Source organism: Chlorocebus sabaeus, chromosome 22 (genome assembly GCF_047675955.1).
Source record: "Chlorocebus sabaeus isolate Y175 chromosome 22, mChlSab1.0.hap1, whole genome shotgun sequence".
Classification (NCBI taxonomy): domain Eukaryota; kingdom Metazoa; phylum Chordata; class Mammalia; order Primates; family Cercopithecidae; genus Chlorocebus; species Chlorocebus sabaeus.
Window position 1 is genome coordinate 28,482,409 of NC_132925.1, and position 14,980 is coordinate 28,497,388.

The window sequence follows — 14,980 nt, forward strand, 5'->3', positions numbered from 1 at the left end:
ACTATTATACAGTGCAATTTTAGTGTAATGTATTATATAGCTTTGCTTTAATTTACTCAACTAGTTCCCCACTAAGTTTATTCTAAATATTTCCAGTTTTTCCTTCTTATATAAAGTGATCTTTGCATATTCCTCATGTCATTTCATTAGAATAAATTTCTAAAGGTGGAATTGTGGAGCAAGTGTTCACACAATGTAAAGTTGTTACACGTCTCTATATTTTATCTCAGGACATTGTACCACTTTGTATTCTTTAAATAGTGTGAGACTTTTCATTTTCCCACACCTTCTGGGTGTACTTTACCTTTTGGGTAATTTTTAACCCATCTGATAGCCATTTGGGTCTTTTAAATTTGTTTAATATGAACATAGCTACAGCAGGTTTCTCTTGGTTAATGTTTGAATGACATATCTTTTTCAAAACTTTAGATCTTTCTTGATCTTTATGTTTTACTGACTTTAAGGCCAAAAACATTACTCAAAATAAAGAGAGACATTTTATTAAAACATAAAATTCAGTTATCCAGGAAGATATAATAACTCAAATTTGTATATACCTAGTAATATAGCTTCAAAATATATGGGCCAAAAATTGACAGAATTGAAAGGAGAAATATTTTTAAATCCCCAATCACCATAGAATATTTTAATATACTTCTCTCAGTAATCAATAGAACATGCAGACAGCTTTTGGCATTGTCTAGGTAATCATATGACTTTTAATTTTGACTTGCTAAAGTAATAATTTTATGCATTTTTAAAATACTAAATTTTCACCCCTACTTTACAAAGCAATCCCTTACTTGATCCTGGTTGTTTTACTCTTTTGTTTCCTCTTTTTAAAATATTTTGCTTTCTTTATTATCTAACTTTTTAAGTGAATATTTAATGCACAGTAATATATATATTCAGTTTGTCAAATAATCTTTAAAGACTTAAAATAAGAGTTTCTGTTTTGTCATCTCTATCTGAAATTCTGCTTCTTCCAACTTTCTAAGCATTTTTCTTTGATGTTTACCTGTTTTTCAAAAAAATACTGCTATTTAAAACATATCACCAGGTTTTCTCTATTGACTTTTCACTGTGAAAAATGAGAGTTTAGCTTGCTTATACATCCCCTATACACACACACACACACACACACACACTCTCTCTCTCTCTCTCTCTCTCTTTCTCTCTCTCTTTCTCTTTCTCTCTTTCTCTCTCTGCCTCTCTCTCTCTTTCTCCTATCCTACCGGTAGTTACACGTTTTTATTAAGCTGGCCTCAGGGTTTCCCTTCACTCTCATCCTGGGAATTTTCCTCACCTTTCTTCTGTGTGGAATCCTCTGTTTCTCAGAACTCAAGTTTTCCTTCCTAGGGTTGCTTCCTTGTTTTGGTGGTGCAACTCCTCTAGCCTCTAGCAGCTTCCCGTAAAGGAGGCCTTGCATGGGAGGTAAATTTTTTGAGACCTTTCAAGTGTCAAAATAATTTATCCTTTGTATGCTCTATTCATATCTTGCTTGAGGGTAGAATAATTTTTCTTTTCGGAAACAGGTTCTTGCTCTGTCACCAAGGGTGGAGTGCAGTGGCATGATCATAGTTCACTGCAGCCTCAACCTTCTATGCTCAAGCAATTCTTCAGCCTCCCAAGTAGCTGGGACTACAGGCACGCACTTGGCTAATTTTTTTTTTTTTTTTTTTTTTTTTTAGTAAAGACAATCTCAGTATGTTGCCCAGGCTGGTCTCAAACTGGGCTCAGGTGATCCTCCCACCTTGGCCTCTAATTTTTTAAAAGCATTTTTCTGTTATCTTTTAACTTCTAATATTACTTTTAAGAAACTTGATTTCATTCTGATTTTTAAACTTTTGTATTTGACCTGTTTTATTTTCTTCTTTCTGGGAATTGTTAAGGATATTTTCTGTATCCCCAGTGTTCTGAACTTGTGTTTTTTGCTTCTGGGACATTTTCTTGTTTTATATGTTTGATAGTATTTTCTTAACTTTCTCTTTTTCTTTGTGAAATACTTATTATTCAGATGCCTTGCAGACTAGACTGAGTCTCTAATTTTCTTATTTCTCAAAATATTTTTTTCTACTCTCTGGGAAATTTTCTCAACTTTATCCTCCTGCATTGAGCTAATATTTGTGAAATAATTTCTAGAGGCTTATTTATCGTATATACCTTCAACATATTACCAGTAATACTCTTTGAAATTTTGTAACTCTATCCCTCTAAAGGATAAGTATGAAGGACCTTATCTAATCATTTAACTTAGACCTGATAACATGATTCACCTGTATTTAATCAGCATTTCATTTATTTGTTATGTGTTTTATTCTATTTTTTTTCTTAGAGAGAGGGTCTCATTCTGTCACCTGGACTGCAGTGAAATGTAGCTACCATAGTTCACTGCAGCTTTGAGCTCCTGGTCTCAAGCAGTCTTCTTGCATTGACCTCCCAAAGCACCACGATTACAGGCATGAGCCACCACTTCTGGTCATTTAATCAGCATTTTAAAATGAGAAATTATATTCTGATTTGTAACCAAAGACATTGAAAACATATTTCTCTACTTTACTTTTGCCCATTATAGCAGGAACGGCATATTGCAGTACCACAGTGGTTCCACTGCCAATGTAGTGACCTAGGGATTGGTTCCAGCCAAGATTCTCTTGGACACCAGTGATTTATTATCTCTCTGTGTGTACATATTAGAGCAAATAATTCTTGATAGGAACATGCCAGGTGTTATGCTATGAGTTAGGTGATGAAGAGAAGTATGGCTTCAAACATACACTTCTCTCCATTCTCCGTGATTTTATCATTCATTAAGAAATCCAGTCCTTCTAATTTAGGACCTTCCTATATGTTGTTTACTTTGAATTAGGGAAATGTTTTATTACTATTTAAAAAATACCTATATACAAACACTTCAAAAAGGGGTATGATATGGACATATTACCAAGGTAAAACATGGGTAGTCTTACTTTATTATTAATAATTCATAATTCTTTGTTTTTAAAATCTAGGATCATCTTAATAATTTTATCAAGACAACTGAAAGTAATATAATGAAGCAGACGATTTGTAGTTACCTAGATTGTGAACGATCTTGTGAAGCTGACATTTTGAAGAACACCAGTTACAAGGTACTGTAATTGTCAATTAACAGTATTTTTAAAAAGCAATTGAAAAATTATATATAAAATTATAAAAATTATATTATGTATAAAATATTTTAAAAGAGCATTTAGTTTAATTACAGTGGTAAAGCAGCTGAAAAGTTATTTGACTGTCTCTGAGAACTTAGATTCAGAGTGATCAGGAATTATTTATATTCTGTGAGTCAATAAAAGAATACATTGGTTTTGCTAAGGTTTTGTAACATTCACGTGCGTCTGAAGTTATAAGTATTATTCCTGCAGTCAATCATACAGTGAAAATGATCTAAAAAATGCTTTGCCTTATAGTTAGAATTGTTAGAGGTTAAGAATGGTAGCATTTTACTAAGGAGAAAGTTTGTCACTCCTCAGGAATGATGCTACTAAATAAGTGATCATTTTCTCTTCTATGGGCCTTGGCAGGGGGAAAAAGTAACCAGCCTTGACTTGAAGAAATTTAGCTGTCAGAATACTTCTGATAGATCTATCTCTCTGGATCTATCAGAATAAGACTTTGTGAAATCACAAGATAGGATGAGATGATGTGCAAATCAGACAATACTTCTAAAAAAAATAACTGAAATCTTAATTGTGAGGCATGATGTGTACAGCCAATCCGATAGCTGGGGAAAAGGAGAAGACCAAGATCTACTCAATAGAAGTTGAAAAGTGAGCCTGGTGAGATGCAGTTCTCAGGGTCAAGCTTGTTCAGTATTGGTTTAGGTGACATGGCGATATGGTCCTAAGGTTTCTCAAGAATGCTTTAGGGTTCTAATCAAATGAACAACAGCATGTAGCAGCAGAAATACCTGGGCACACAATTTAATTTTTGTCATCAAAGCAAAAATTTTAAAAAGCAAGGCTGTAGTTTCCAGGCAGGGTACAGTGGGAAGGACAGGCAATCTATATGCTCAGAAAAACCAGTAGCTCAGGAGCTGTCAGCAAGGCAGCAAATCTGAGTTCTCATGATTGGTAACAGGGGATTCAGGCAGTAATGGTATGGAACTGGGATGGAGGAAAACAGACATGTAAAAATGGAGATGAACATGTTCCTCTATAGACATCACTCACTGGGTTTCTAATATTGTGTTGTACATAGAATATGGAAAATATATTAACTTTTCAAGTTATTGACCATTTTTTACCGTCCTAATTTTCCTGTCTTTAGTGACTTGTAAAGTTATTTGGTGATCTCTGATTTCTGTTGATAAATTTTGAATGCCATGTAAAATTTAATTATAGAATAATTTTTAAAGTGACTTAATATAATTTTTTTGTCTATATAAGAATCGCCATGTCCTTACTGATAACTTACTTTTATTTTTTTCCAGGGATTTTTTCAGTTAATGTGCAGTAAAAGTTGCTGTGTTTATTTCCATAAAATTTGCTGGAAAAAGTTCAAGAATTTAAAGTATCCAGGTGAAAATGATCAGGTATTATATTCGTTCTTAAAACTATAGCAGCATTTCTTTCTCTACCCTTTCCTCTTTTGTTCTCTTCACCATCGTTTCTTCCTGTTCATAACTTCCCTCCTTCTTTTTACTTCCTCCTTTTTTTCGTTTTCTTTTACTTCCTTCTTTGTTCTTTCCCAATTCTCTCTGATGCTTATCTCCCTACCACTTTTCATTCATTATCATCATTTATTGAACGGCTCTTTGTAGATGACACGCTACCAGTTGATTTGCTTAGTGGTTTCTATCAATTTGTTCCCTTCCTTTTAGACATGTATACTCTTAAGAATAGAAATATTGTTGCATATATGCACATAGGATCATAGAATAGAATTTCTTAGTAAACACACAGAAAGGATAATTATACAATTTTAAGGATTTCCATTTTAGAGGTGATGAACAAGGACAGATTTCATAGTCTTCAAAAATATATTTGGAATCTTTAATATTTATATTTAGTTATAATGGTTACATATCATATATAGTTATAGATAATATATAATTATATAACATGGTTATATGTAATAGTTATAATTATGACTATAATTATATATAACTATATAATTATATAACTATAATTTTATAAGTTATAATTATAACTATTATATAATATATAATATATAATTGTTATAATTATTAACTATTATATAACATACAATAGAGTTGTTTGCAACTAATATTAAAGTGGAAATACAAAGCCCAGCTCTGAATTAATTACTCCTTAGTGAGCTGATGACCGTAAGTTGGGTCTATAATGTTTGGTTCTATAGTGTTTACATTCTACAAACAACAGAAAACCCATTTAAAGTAATTGTGGTGTAGTAGAAAGTGCATTAAATATGGAGTTGGGAGATCTCGGTTCAAGTCCAGACTGAGCCACTTACTAGTTTTATTGTATTAGACTGGTAACTTAATTGCTCAAAGACTAATTTTTTTAAGCTGTAAATTAATAATAAGATAAACCTATTTCATAGGGTTTTTGTAAGAATTAACAGATAGAACAGATGAACTCACATTGTAAACTGTAAAAACAATTGTATGAAGATTTACTTATTTATTTTTAAGTGGTATATACTTTACAATTTCATTGATTGTTGGGGCAATTAATATTACTGAATTTTAGAAAGAGAAGTAAAAGAAAAATGAATAACTTAGCCAAAAGAAATATCAGGCCAGAACTAGAGAACGGATGTAACATTTTTATTCTTTCCTTTTCCCTAGAATCCTCATGTATCTGATAGAAATTCAGTAATCTTTACACATGCTTAATGAGTACATTTTACTTGAAGTTGCTTTCTCTGGAGTAGCAAATGCATCTTAGTCTGTAATACAGCTACTTGAAGATTTTGAAGTAGAGTGAAATCATACATTTTAAGTAGGATATCCATTGATTTATGAAATGAACCATCTTTTAACAGCTACCTGTCAAATATTCCCATCTTCCAGTTTACTGTCTAGCAACATTTGCTTCTAACTACATTTATTTAAATATAATCAGATTTGCACATCAGTGATTTTTTTCTATTTTTATTTTTTTCTATTAATAACTAGAGTTTTAGTGGGAAAAAATGCTTGAAGGAAGGATGTACAGGTGACATGGTAAGGATGCTGCAGTGTGATGTACCTGGAATTGTTAAAATTTTGGTGAGTATCTTGTTTTGTCCTTTATTTTTTTCCTTGCTTTCCTTCCTTGGAAAAATATTTTTGACTTGAAACAGACCTGGGATCATCATAATTGGATTCCAGCCATGTTGCCTTTGATGGTGACTGAGCTCTTGGACCTTTTTATTGCTGTGATTTATGCAAAGTAGTATTTAAGTGGTCTTTAAGAACAGTAAAAATTTAAGAATAAAGAGAAAGACACAAAAAGAGAAACAAAGAGAAAATATGCCATAAGTATACCAATAAGGAAAGTATTGTGAACTAAGGATAATGTATCTAATCTTTTGACTTTCTAACCTAAGGTTAAAAATAATTTTAGACTTTCTGAACCTCTTTTAGTCTGTAAATAACCCCCTATGAAAGTATCTATAGAACATCACATATAGTACCTGTTACATAAAATGCACTCAGATGATATCCATTTTATGGTTTAATTAATGAACTATTTTGTTGAATTTTTAGTTTATAACTAAATAGACCAAATTATGGTTAGAATAATTAGACCAAATTATGACTAGAATAAGATACTAGAATGTATCTTATTTCTTTATTTTAAAATATGCTATTTTTGTATTTCACTTTTGGCATTTAAATCCTATAGTGATGTAAAGTAGAACTGCTTTTTTAAGGTCAACTCTAGTTTGTTTTTTTGATCAGGATTATTTATTACTTACCTTGTTATTTATGTTTTGTTTGTTTTATATTCACTGTGACTTAACTCTCATTGTATGTTTCAAATGTTAAGCTAAGAAATAACGTTACAAATTTTGAAAATTGAACTACTTTAGGGCTATTTTTTTCCCCCATTACTTGCAGTTTGAAGTTGTGAGAAAGGATGAATATATAACCATTGAAAATTTAGGAGCAAGGTAAGCTTAAAATAAAATATTCTGTTACCTTTTTTGGAATATGCATATATTTTTTGGTTGCTTAATTCTTCTGTGTTTCTGTCACGTAATGGAACTGCATTAAATGTTAAGGTAGTATTAAGGTTTGTGAAAAAAATCGTATTTAATTGCCATTTGTTTCCCTGTCTATCACCATTTATTGTAGACATTTTACATTCTAAAGTGGAGATGGAGAAATTATGTGAATACTTTCCCATTAAGTGTGAAAATAATCCTTTTCTTTAAGATATTTTTCTTAAAGTTAGTTTGTTATGAAATATAGACTTTTCTATATTTCAAAACTTATCCAAACCACTAAGCTTGTCTTACAATTAGAATCTTCCTGTTTCTTAGATGAGAAAACTGTATTGCAGAGTAATATATTTGATAAGCCTAGAATTAATAGAGATATTACAGAGTGTTGCTACTGAAGTTAGAAGTTTCAATATAAACGTTCTCCTAATCCATTGATTCTCTTTTTCTTCTGTTTAATGTGTAAATGCCATTTTTTAATCTAGTAGGGACATTGCATTGACATCTAAAGCATCAGTTTTCCCTTATTAGTTAATGAAGCCCAAATCTTTATATCTAGCACAGATCTCTCTCCTAAAAGCTTGACCTGTATAGTTACCTGCATACTAAATATCTCCATTTTTATTTTTCAAAAATGTTTATAATTCAGCATGGCCAAAACTGGACTCATGATCTTTCTTTCTAACACTACTTTGTAACTTTTTTAAAAGTCCTATCAATTTAGTTTTTTTTTTTTTTTTTTTTTTTTGAGACAGAGTCTCACTCTGTCGCCCAGGCTGGAGTGTGGTGGCTCAATCTCGGCTCACTGCAAGCTCCGCCTCCCGGGTTCATGCCATTCTGCTGCCTCAGCCTCCCTTGTAGCTGGGACTACAGGTGCCCATCATCACGCCCGGCTAATTTTTTTTGTATTTTTAGTAGAGACGGGGTTTCGCTGTGTTAGCCAGGATGGTCTCGATCTTCTGACCTCATGATACGCCTGCCTCGACCTCCCAAAGTGCTGGGATTACAGGCGTGAGCCACTGCGCCCGGCCAATTTAGTTTTTAAAATATAAATTTCTTCCTATTTCTGCCCTATCTCTACCACTTCACTAAATTAAAGGAGGTTATCATTATTTCTCATTTGAAATTCTCTAACAGCTTCTTAAAACTGTCTTCAGCCTTTCCTTTTTCCAGTCTGTGGTTTTCATAACCATCAATAGGACTTTTCTAACATAAAAATTGGAATATATCACTTCTGTGCATGAAGATCTTTCAGAAGCTTCTCATTGCTCTTAAAATTAAGTTCAGATTCTTTAACTTAGCTCTTCACTTAACCTTGTACACAGCTGAACTCATTCATGCCATCTCTTGTCACTTTACTCTTAACCATATATGTACCAACTGTACGGAGCTTCTTTTGGTTTCTTCAGTGTGCCATCTCAAGAAACTTCCCAAGTTATTGCATTGAAGTGTGTCTAGTTTACTGTTTGACCTCCAAGCTTTGCTTGGAATACTCTGCTTTGCCTAGTTAAAACTTTCGAAAAGCCTTACTTAGATTACAGTAGATGTTCTATCATGTATTTCCTCTATTTCTATCAAAACATTTACTAACGTTTATTACACTTTCTTCTCCATTTGAATGTAACCTCCACCAGGGCAAGAACTTCATCTTGTTTTCTGGTATGTTCCCGGCACATAGCATAATATCTGGCACATAGCTAGGCCACAATAAATACAAAGTAGAGATTCTGGATTCCATTATTCCCCAATGGATAATGTTACTTTTATTTTGACAGGCCACTAATTTGGCTAGATGTGAACTTTGAACACTTTCGGATCCAGTCTCAGTCCAGATCTTTTGGTCTTAGTTGAGCTGCTTTTAGTCTGTTCCACACATGTGGTTCCGTGTTCAGTCAGAGACATTGTGGGAAAGAATTTGGGGATCTCTTTTCTGATTACTTTCCCTTCTAGGATTCCCCCATTCTCTTAGTAGTCATAGTTCCATTTCAGTTTTCTGGTTTCCTCAGCCAAAAAGACCTTTTCTCTGTAGTGATGTCACCTTTCTCATTCCTAATGTTAGCAATTTGTGTCTTTTTTGTTTTCTTGATCATTCTGGATAGAAGTTTATCAATTTTGTTGATCTTTTCAAAGAATCAGCTTTTAATTTTACTGATTTTTCTATAATGTTTTTGTTTTAAATTTCATATATGCTCTTTGTAATTTCATTTCTTTTGTTTGCTTTGAGTTTAATTAGCTTTGATTTTTTTAAAGTGAAAGTTTTGATTATTGATTCGAGACCTTTCTTTATAAATTGATTTTACATTAAGCATTGCTTTAACTGTGTCCCATATATTTTGATGTGTAGAAATTTATTATTACTATTTTCATTTTATTTTAAATATTTTCTAGTTTTGTGTGTGTGTGTATGTTTTAACCATGGGCTCTTTGGGATTTGTTAAATTGCCAAATATTTGGTAATATTTCAGCTGTCTTTCCAGATATTGACTTTTAGTTTAATTCTCTTCAGTAATTTATTTTATGATCATATTACTGTGTATCTTGGTGAATGTTCCACTTGCATTTGTAAAGAATCTGTCTTCTGATCTTGAATGAAATAGTCTATACATTAGATAAAATTAGTTTACAGCTGTGTTTCATCATTCTATATCATTTTTAATTATTTACTTTTTCCACCAGTTACTCAGGGAATGTTGAAGTATACAATTCATTTTTTTGGTGTACTGTCTAATTGTATATCTAGAAACTCTTATTAAATGCTACACACACATCTAGGATTGTTACCTTTTTTCCCTGACAATTTGACCCCTTTATTCTTATTTAACATTTTTTTTTTTTTGTGAGACGGAGTCTCGCCCTGTCACCCAGGTTGGAAATCTGTGGCGCGCTGTCGGCTCACTGCAACCTCTGCCTTCCAGGTTCAAGCGATTCTCCTGCCTCAGCCTCCTGAATAGCGGAGACTACAGGCGTACGCCGCCATGCCCAGCTAGTTTTTGTTATTTTTAGTAGAGATGGGGTTTCACCATGTTGACTAGGATGGTCTCCGTTTCCTGACCTCATGATCCACCCGCTTCGGCCTCCCAAAGTGCTGGGATTATAGGCATGAGCCACCATGCCCGGCTTTAATATCTCTTTTTAACCCTGATAGTATTCTTGCCTAAAGTGTTTTTTGTCTGTTATTAATATAGCTACTGCAGCTTTCTTTTGATTAGTGTTTGCATGGTATATCCTTTTGCATCCATTTACTTCAACCTATGTATATAGGTGGCATAGGTCTTTCTTGTTTTATATATACAATATGACAATCTTGCCTTTAAATTGTTTTTTTATTCCATTTGTATTTTCTTTACTAATTTATATGGTTGGAAATCTACTGTCTGCCTTGTTGTTTTCAGTTTTCCCTATCTGTCTTTATTGTTTATTTTCTGGTTTGGTTTATTAGTTTTACCCTTTTTTAGTGGTTGCTTGAGGACTTACAATACATATTTTTAACTTATCAAAGTTTATTTTAAAATAGTATTATACCACAACATGTGTAGTGTAAGATACACCTTACAATAATAGATTTTCATTTCTTCCCTCTTTTGTGCTATTGTCTTACTATGTTTTACTTCTACTTACTTTATAAATTACATAATATATTGTTACTTATAAGTGTAGTTTAATTTTTTCTGTTTTGAATGTTATATGTGGAAACATTCATTTTATATATTTTAAAATCATGTTTAGTGTGATTCCATTCTTACTATTATAGTTTTAGAGTTTTCATTTTTATTGCTTCACTAATTTAATCATTCTACCATTTTACAGATGTTTATTTCTAGGTCCTGGCTATAACAGTAGTTTTGCAGTGAACACTCTTGTACATGTTGCTAGGTCATTATGAGCAGAAAATTTTCCAGAATATATACCTAAAAGTAGAATTGCTAGGCCACCTGTATATATCTGTAACTTTACTAGCTTTTGCCAAATTGTTTTCCAGCGTGGTTTTACAAATGTACACTCACCACCAACAATATGGGAAATACCTTTTACTCGGTATCTTTGCCAATGACTTCATATTGTCAGAGTTTTACATTTTTTCAATGTAATGTGCAACTAATAGTGTTATAGTGGTACTGGAGATAAAAATAAGTTAACAATAACAAACAACCACCACCAAAATCCGTTTCCTCATTAAGCTTACATTGTGGCGTTGTTGTCTGGTATTTTTTTGTTTTGTTTTCCGTGGTTCATTTCAAAGCCAAGCCATCTGTTTAATGGCAGCATTTACCTAGTGCTTATTCTAGTTAATACATTTTGCTACTTTATTTTTTATTTTTCTAATTATTTGTATTGATGTTCTACTAGCATCTGTATTGTTTTTAATCAGTAGGTGTTAAATGAGTTGGGTTTTCTTAGAATAGTTATTGCCAAAAATATTATATGGTGAAGAAAGGTCCAGGGAAGACTTCTAGGTTTGCTATTTTTCTGTTTGCTTGCTTGCTTTTTTTTTTTTTTTTTTTTTTTTTTTTTTTTTTTTTTTTTTTTTTTTGTCTTACAGTGCAAAGCTTTCTTTCCTTTTTTTCTGCTACCACACATCCTTTTTGCAAGGAAGTTTGTAATATGATAATTTTAGTATGAAATCTGGCAATACTGCTTACTTGATAATTCCAATGAAAGTGACAGTGTAGGGTTTTCATTGTTGGTGAGCTCTATTTGTTCATTATTTTTTCTCCTTCTTGAATTATTTCTAGGAGTAGAAGATGAAAATACTTACTTAGCCATGCTCATACTAGAAATCTTGACTGGCTTTCACATTGTTTTATTTCCACTATAACTTAATTTTTTTCCATTTGCAGTTATAAAAAGTTGATATCTCTGAAAATAACTGATACTGATATAAGACCGAAGATCAGTTTAAAATTTAATACAAAAGGTATTATTTTATTTTTATATGCCTTCTGTTGAAAAGTATGTTAAAATTTTTGACTTCTCTGTCAACTTTCATGCCATAAACAACCACGTCTTTACCGTGTTTGTCATTCACTAAGCTTGGGTTTATACCAGCACTTGGTGTAGGCTGGAAATCACAGACAGGAAGATCAGCAGATGTATGGATCTCACATTAGCTTGGCATCCTATAGAGAGGCATGCTAGGTCTGGTGCATAACTGTGACTCTACCGTGGGATTGTGTTCCAGCAGAGATTTTCTGCCAACCCTTCCTTCCGTTGTTGCATTCCTTTTTAATAGAGCAAGCATTAGAGTACCCTTACATGAAAGGAATGAACATTTTGAGTTTGAGGCCAAGTACTCTAAACTTAGCTGCCAGCTTTTTAGGAGTGTGCTAGGAAATATCCTGCCCAGAACCTGGAGACCTTAATTAAGGGACCGTGGGCCCATGGAAGAATAGTTTGGTGGCAGTCTAGCCAACTTTGTATTTGGTAACCCAAAGAAAGCTCCCTGTGTCATTAGCTTTTTAACTTTGCCTCCACAGTGTATATCGAGTATTTCAAGCAAAAATGTTAATTTAATAAATCTCTTGAAACATAGAATCTTGAAGGATAAAATAAAGCTGCATTTTGTGAGAAACACATATTTTGATATCCATATAACACCAAATGCCATCGTATACCAAATTATTAGTACTTTCTAATTCACTTCAGCCCACTTTTCTCCTTTGAAAGCACTATTAAAACAGGAAAATACCAAATAGTTCAGTTTCATGCCTTATTCCATGTTATTGATGAAATACCTACCTCTCTTTTTTTGAGGGGGTGAGAAGATGAGGTTTATTAGATCAGAATTTCTCAAACATTATACATATATTTGATATATCTGGCAATTTTGTTAAAAGGCAGATTTCAATTCAGTAGGTCTGGAGTGGGGCCTGAGACTGTGCTTTTCTAACAGGCTCTCAGGTTGATGCTTGATGCTGCTGGTGTCTGGGCTACCCTTTGAGTAGCAAGGAGCTAGATCTTTTGGCATTTCTTGATATAGATCTGAGCTATCTAGTATAGTAGTCCCTAGCTGTATGTGCCTACTTAAATTTAAATTAATTAAAATTAAATTGAAAATTCAGTTCCTTAGTCACCCAAGCAGCATTTCCAGTGCTCAATGAGTATTAGTGCGAATATAAAACATTTTATCACACGGTATTCTGTTGGGCAGTGCTGATTAGGATAAAGTATAATTGTTTATGTAAAGTATAGTTAAACATTGACAATTAGCATTCTTGGCAAATTTCAGAATTTTTAAAGACCTAATATGTGATGTCATTTTGTTGCCAAAGATCATTTACTTGAACAAAACCTTGGATGATTGAAAGACTTCTGTGGTGATTAGTCTTTGTTATTACTTTTGCTTGGGAACATTTTTTTTTAGATGTTTTGACAGAGAGAAAGCAGCATGCTAATTGAGCACTGGCTGTGGCAAAGCTCTGTACTATCCTTCATTCTTTTGGAATAGTTTTTATCCTGCAGGAGCTTAGGATATAATGTGAGAGACCAAATAGAAAAAGAGAATTAATGTGGAATGTCTTGACTTCCCAAAATTTATTTTCAGATGAAATGCCTATCTTCAAGCTTGATTATAATTATTTCTATCATCTGCTTCATATAATTATTATTTCTGGTACTGACATTGTTCGGCAAATATTTGATGAGGCTATGCCACCCCCTCTTTTGAAAAAAGAGCTTCTTATACACAAGAATGTGCTGGAATCCTACTATAACCATCTTTGGACCAATCATCCTTTGGGTGGATCATGGCATCTGCTTTATCCTCCAAACAAGGAGTTACCACAATCCAAACAGTTTGACTTATGCCTCCTGTTAGCTCTTATAAAACATTTGAATGTGTTCCCTGCACCCAAAAAAGGATGGAATATGGAACCGCCATCTTCTGACATCTCTAAATCTGCAGACATCCTGCGACTGTGCAAATACAGAGATAACCTCCTTAGTGAGACTTTGATGAATGGTCTCACTGAGTCACAGTTCAGTTCAATTTGGAAAAAAGTTTCAGATATTCTTCTGCGCCTTGGGATGAAGCAAGAGGATATTGACAAAGTGAAGGAGAATCCCATTGAGAATATCTCCCTTGATTACCATCAGCTATCCATCTACCTAGGCATACCAGTACCAGAAATCATACAGAGGATGTTATCCTGCTATCAGCAAGGTACTAAGTGATTATTTACTTCAGCCAGTAAACTTCCGTTGATTGAATGTCTGCTCTGTGCCAGGCACAGTGCAAAGGGCAAGAGATTCAGTGAGCTCATGGTTTTGGGAAAATGGACTCATCAGGAGGGTAATAGAAATTATAGTGCTAGAGATGTTTCCAGAATACCATGGGAAATCCTAGGCTGAAGGAGTCCAAAAAAGCTTTCTGGAGAGTGTGATTGTTAAAGAACCATTAATGGTGTGCAGAAGTTAGCCAGGTGAAAAAGATTGAGAAGGATGTTTCAGAGGGAAACAAAAATAAACGTATAGAAACATAAAAATATACTGCAGGCAACTGAAAAAGGTTGGCTTTATTGAGATTAGGGGAGAGTTCGTAAGGTACATTCAAGAGGATTTTTTTGTCACATTGAGGAGTTTGCATTGTTCAGACAGAAATCGTTGAAGACTTTTAAGTAGAGTTTTATCACATTAAGTGGAGTTTTATTCTCCAAAATTAGTAAAGTCTAATACCATGACATATAGGTACTGTGTGGTTTCAAAGATGTTCGTTTAGACAGTGTGGATGTATGTTTCTTCTACTTTCTAGCAGAACCTTGTTTAGTTTACAATTTTAGCAGCTATTCATTGGCTGTAGGTAATTTTA

General features: G+C 33.2%; 1 protein-coding gene across 9 annotated transcripts in view; it reads left to right on the plus strand.

The window, feature by feature from the left end:
• The window catches only part of DZIP3 (DAZ interacting zinc finger protein 3), a 96,230-nt gene that overhangs the window by 40,304 nt on the left and 40,946 nt on the right, over positions 1 to 14,980 (plus strand). For 8 of the 9 annotated variants that reach the window (XM_007985896.3, XM_038003288.2, XM_038003290.2 and 5 more), the window contains exons 9-14: positions 3,012 to 3,131; positions 4,475 to 4,576; positions 6,146 to 6,238; positions 7,073 to 7,125; positions 12,015 to 12,091; positions 13,718 to 14,335. In XM_007985896.3, the coding sequence (XP_007984087.3) occupies positions 3,012 to 3,131; positions 4,475 to 4,576; positions 6,146 to 6,238; positions 7,073 to 7,125; positions 12,015 to 12,091; positions 13,718 to 14,335 (1,063 nt within the window). The remainder of the gene's footprint in view (positions 1 to 3,011; positions 3,132 to 4,474; positions 4,577 to 6,145; positions 6,239 to 7,072; positions 7,126 to 12,014; positions 12,092 to 13,717; positions 14,336 to 14,980) is intronic. The other variant, XM_007985902.3, reaches the window with a different exon arrangement.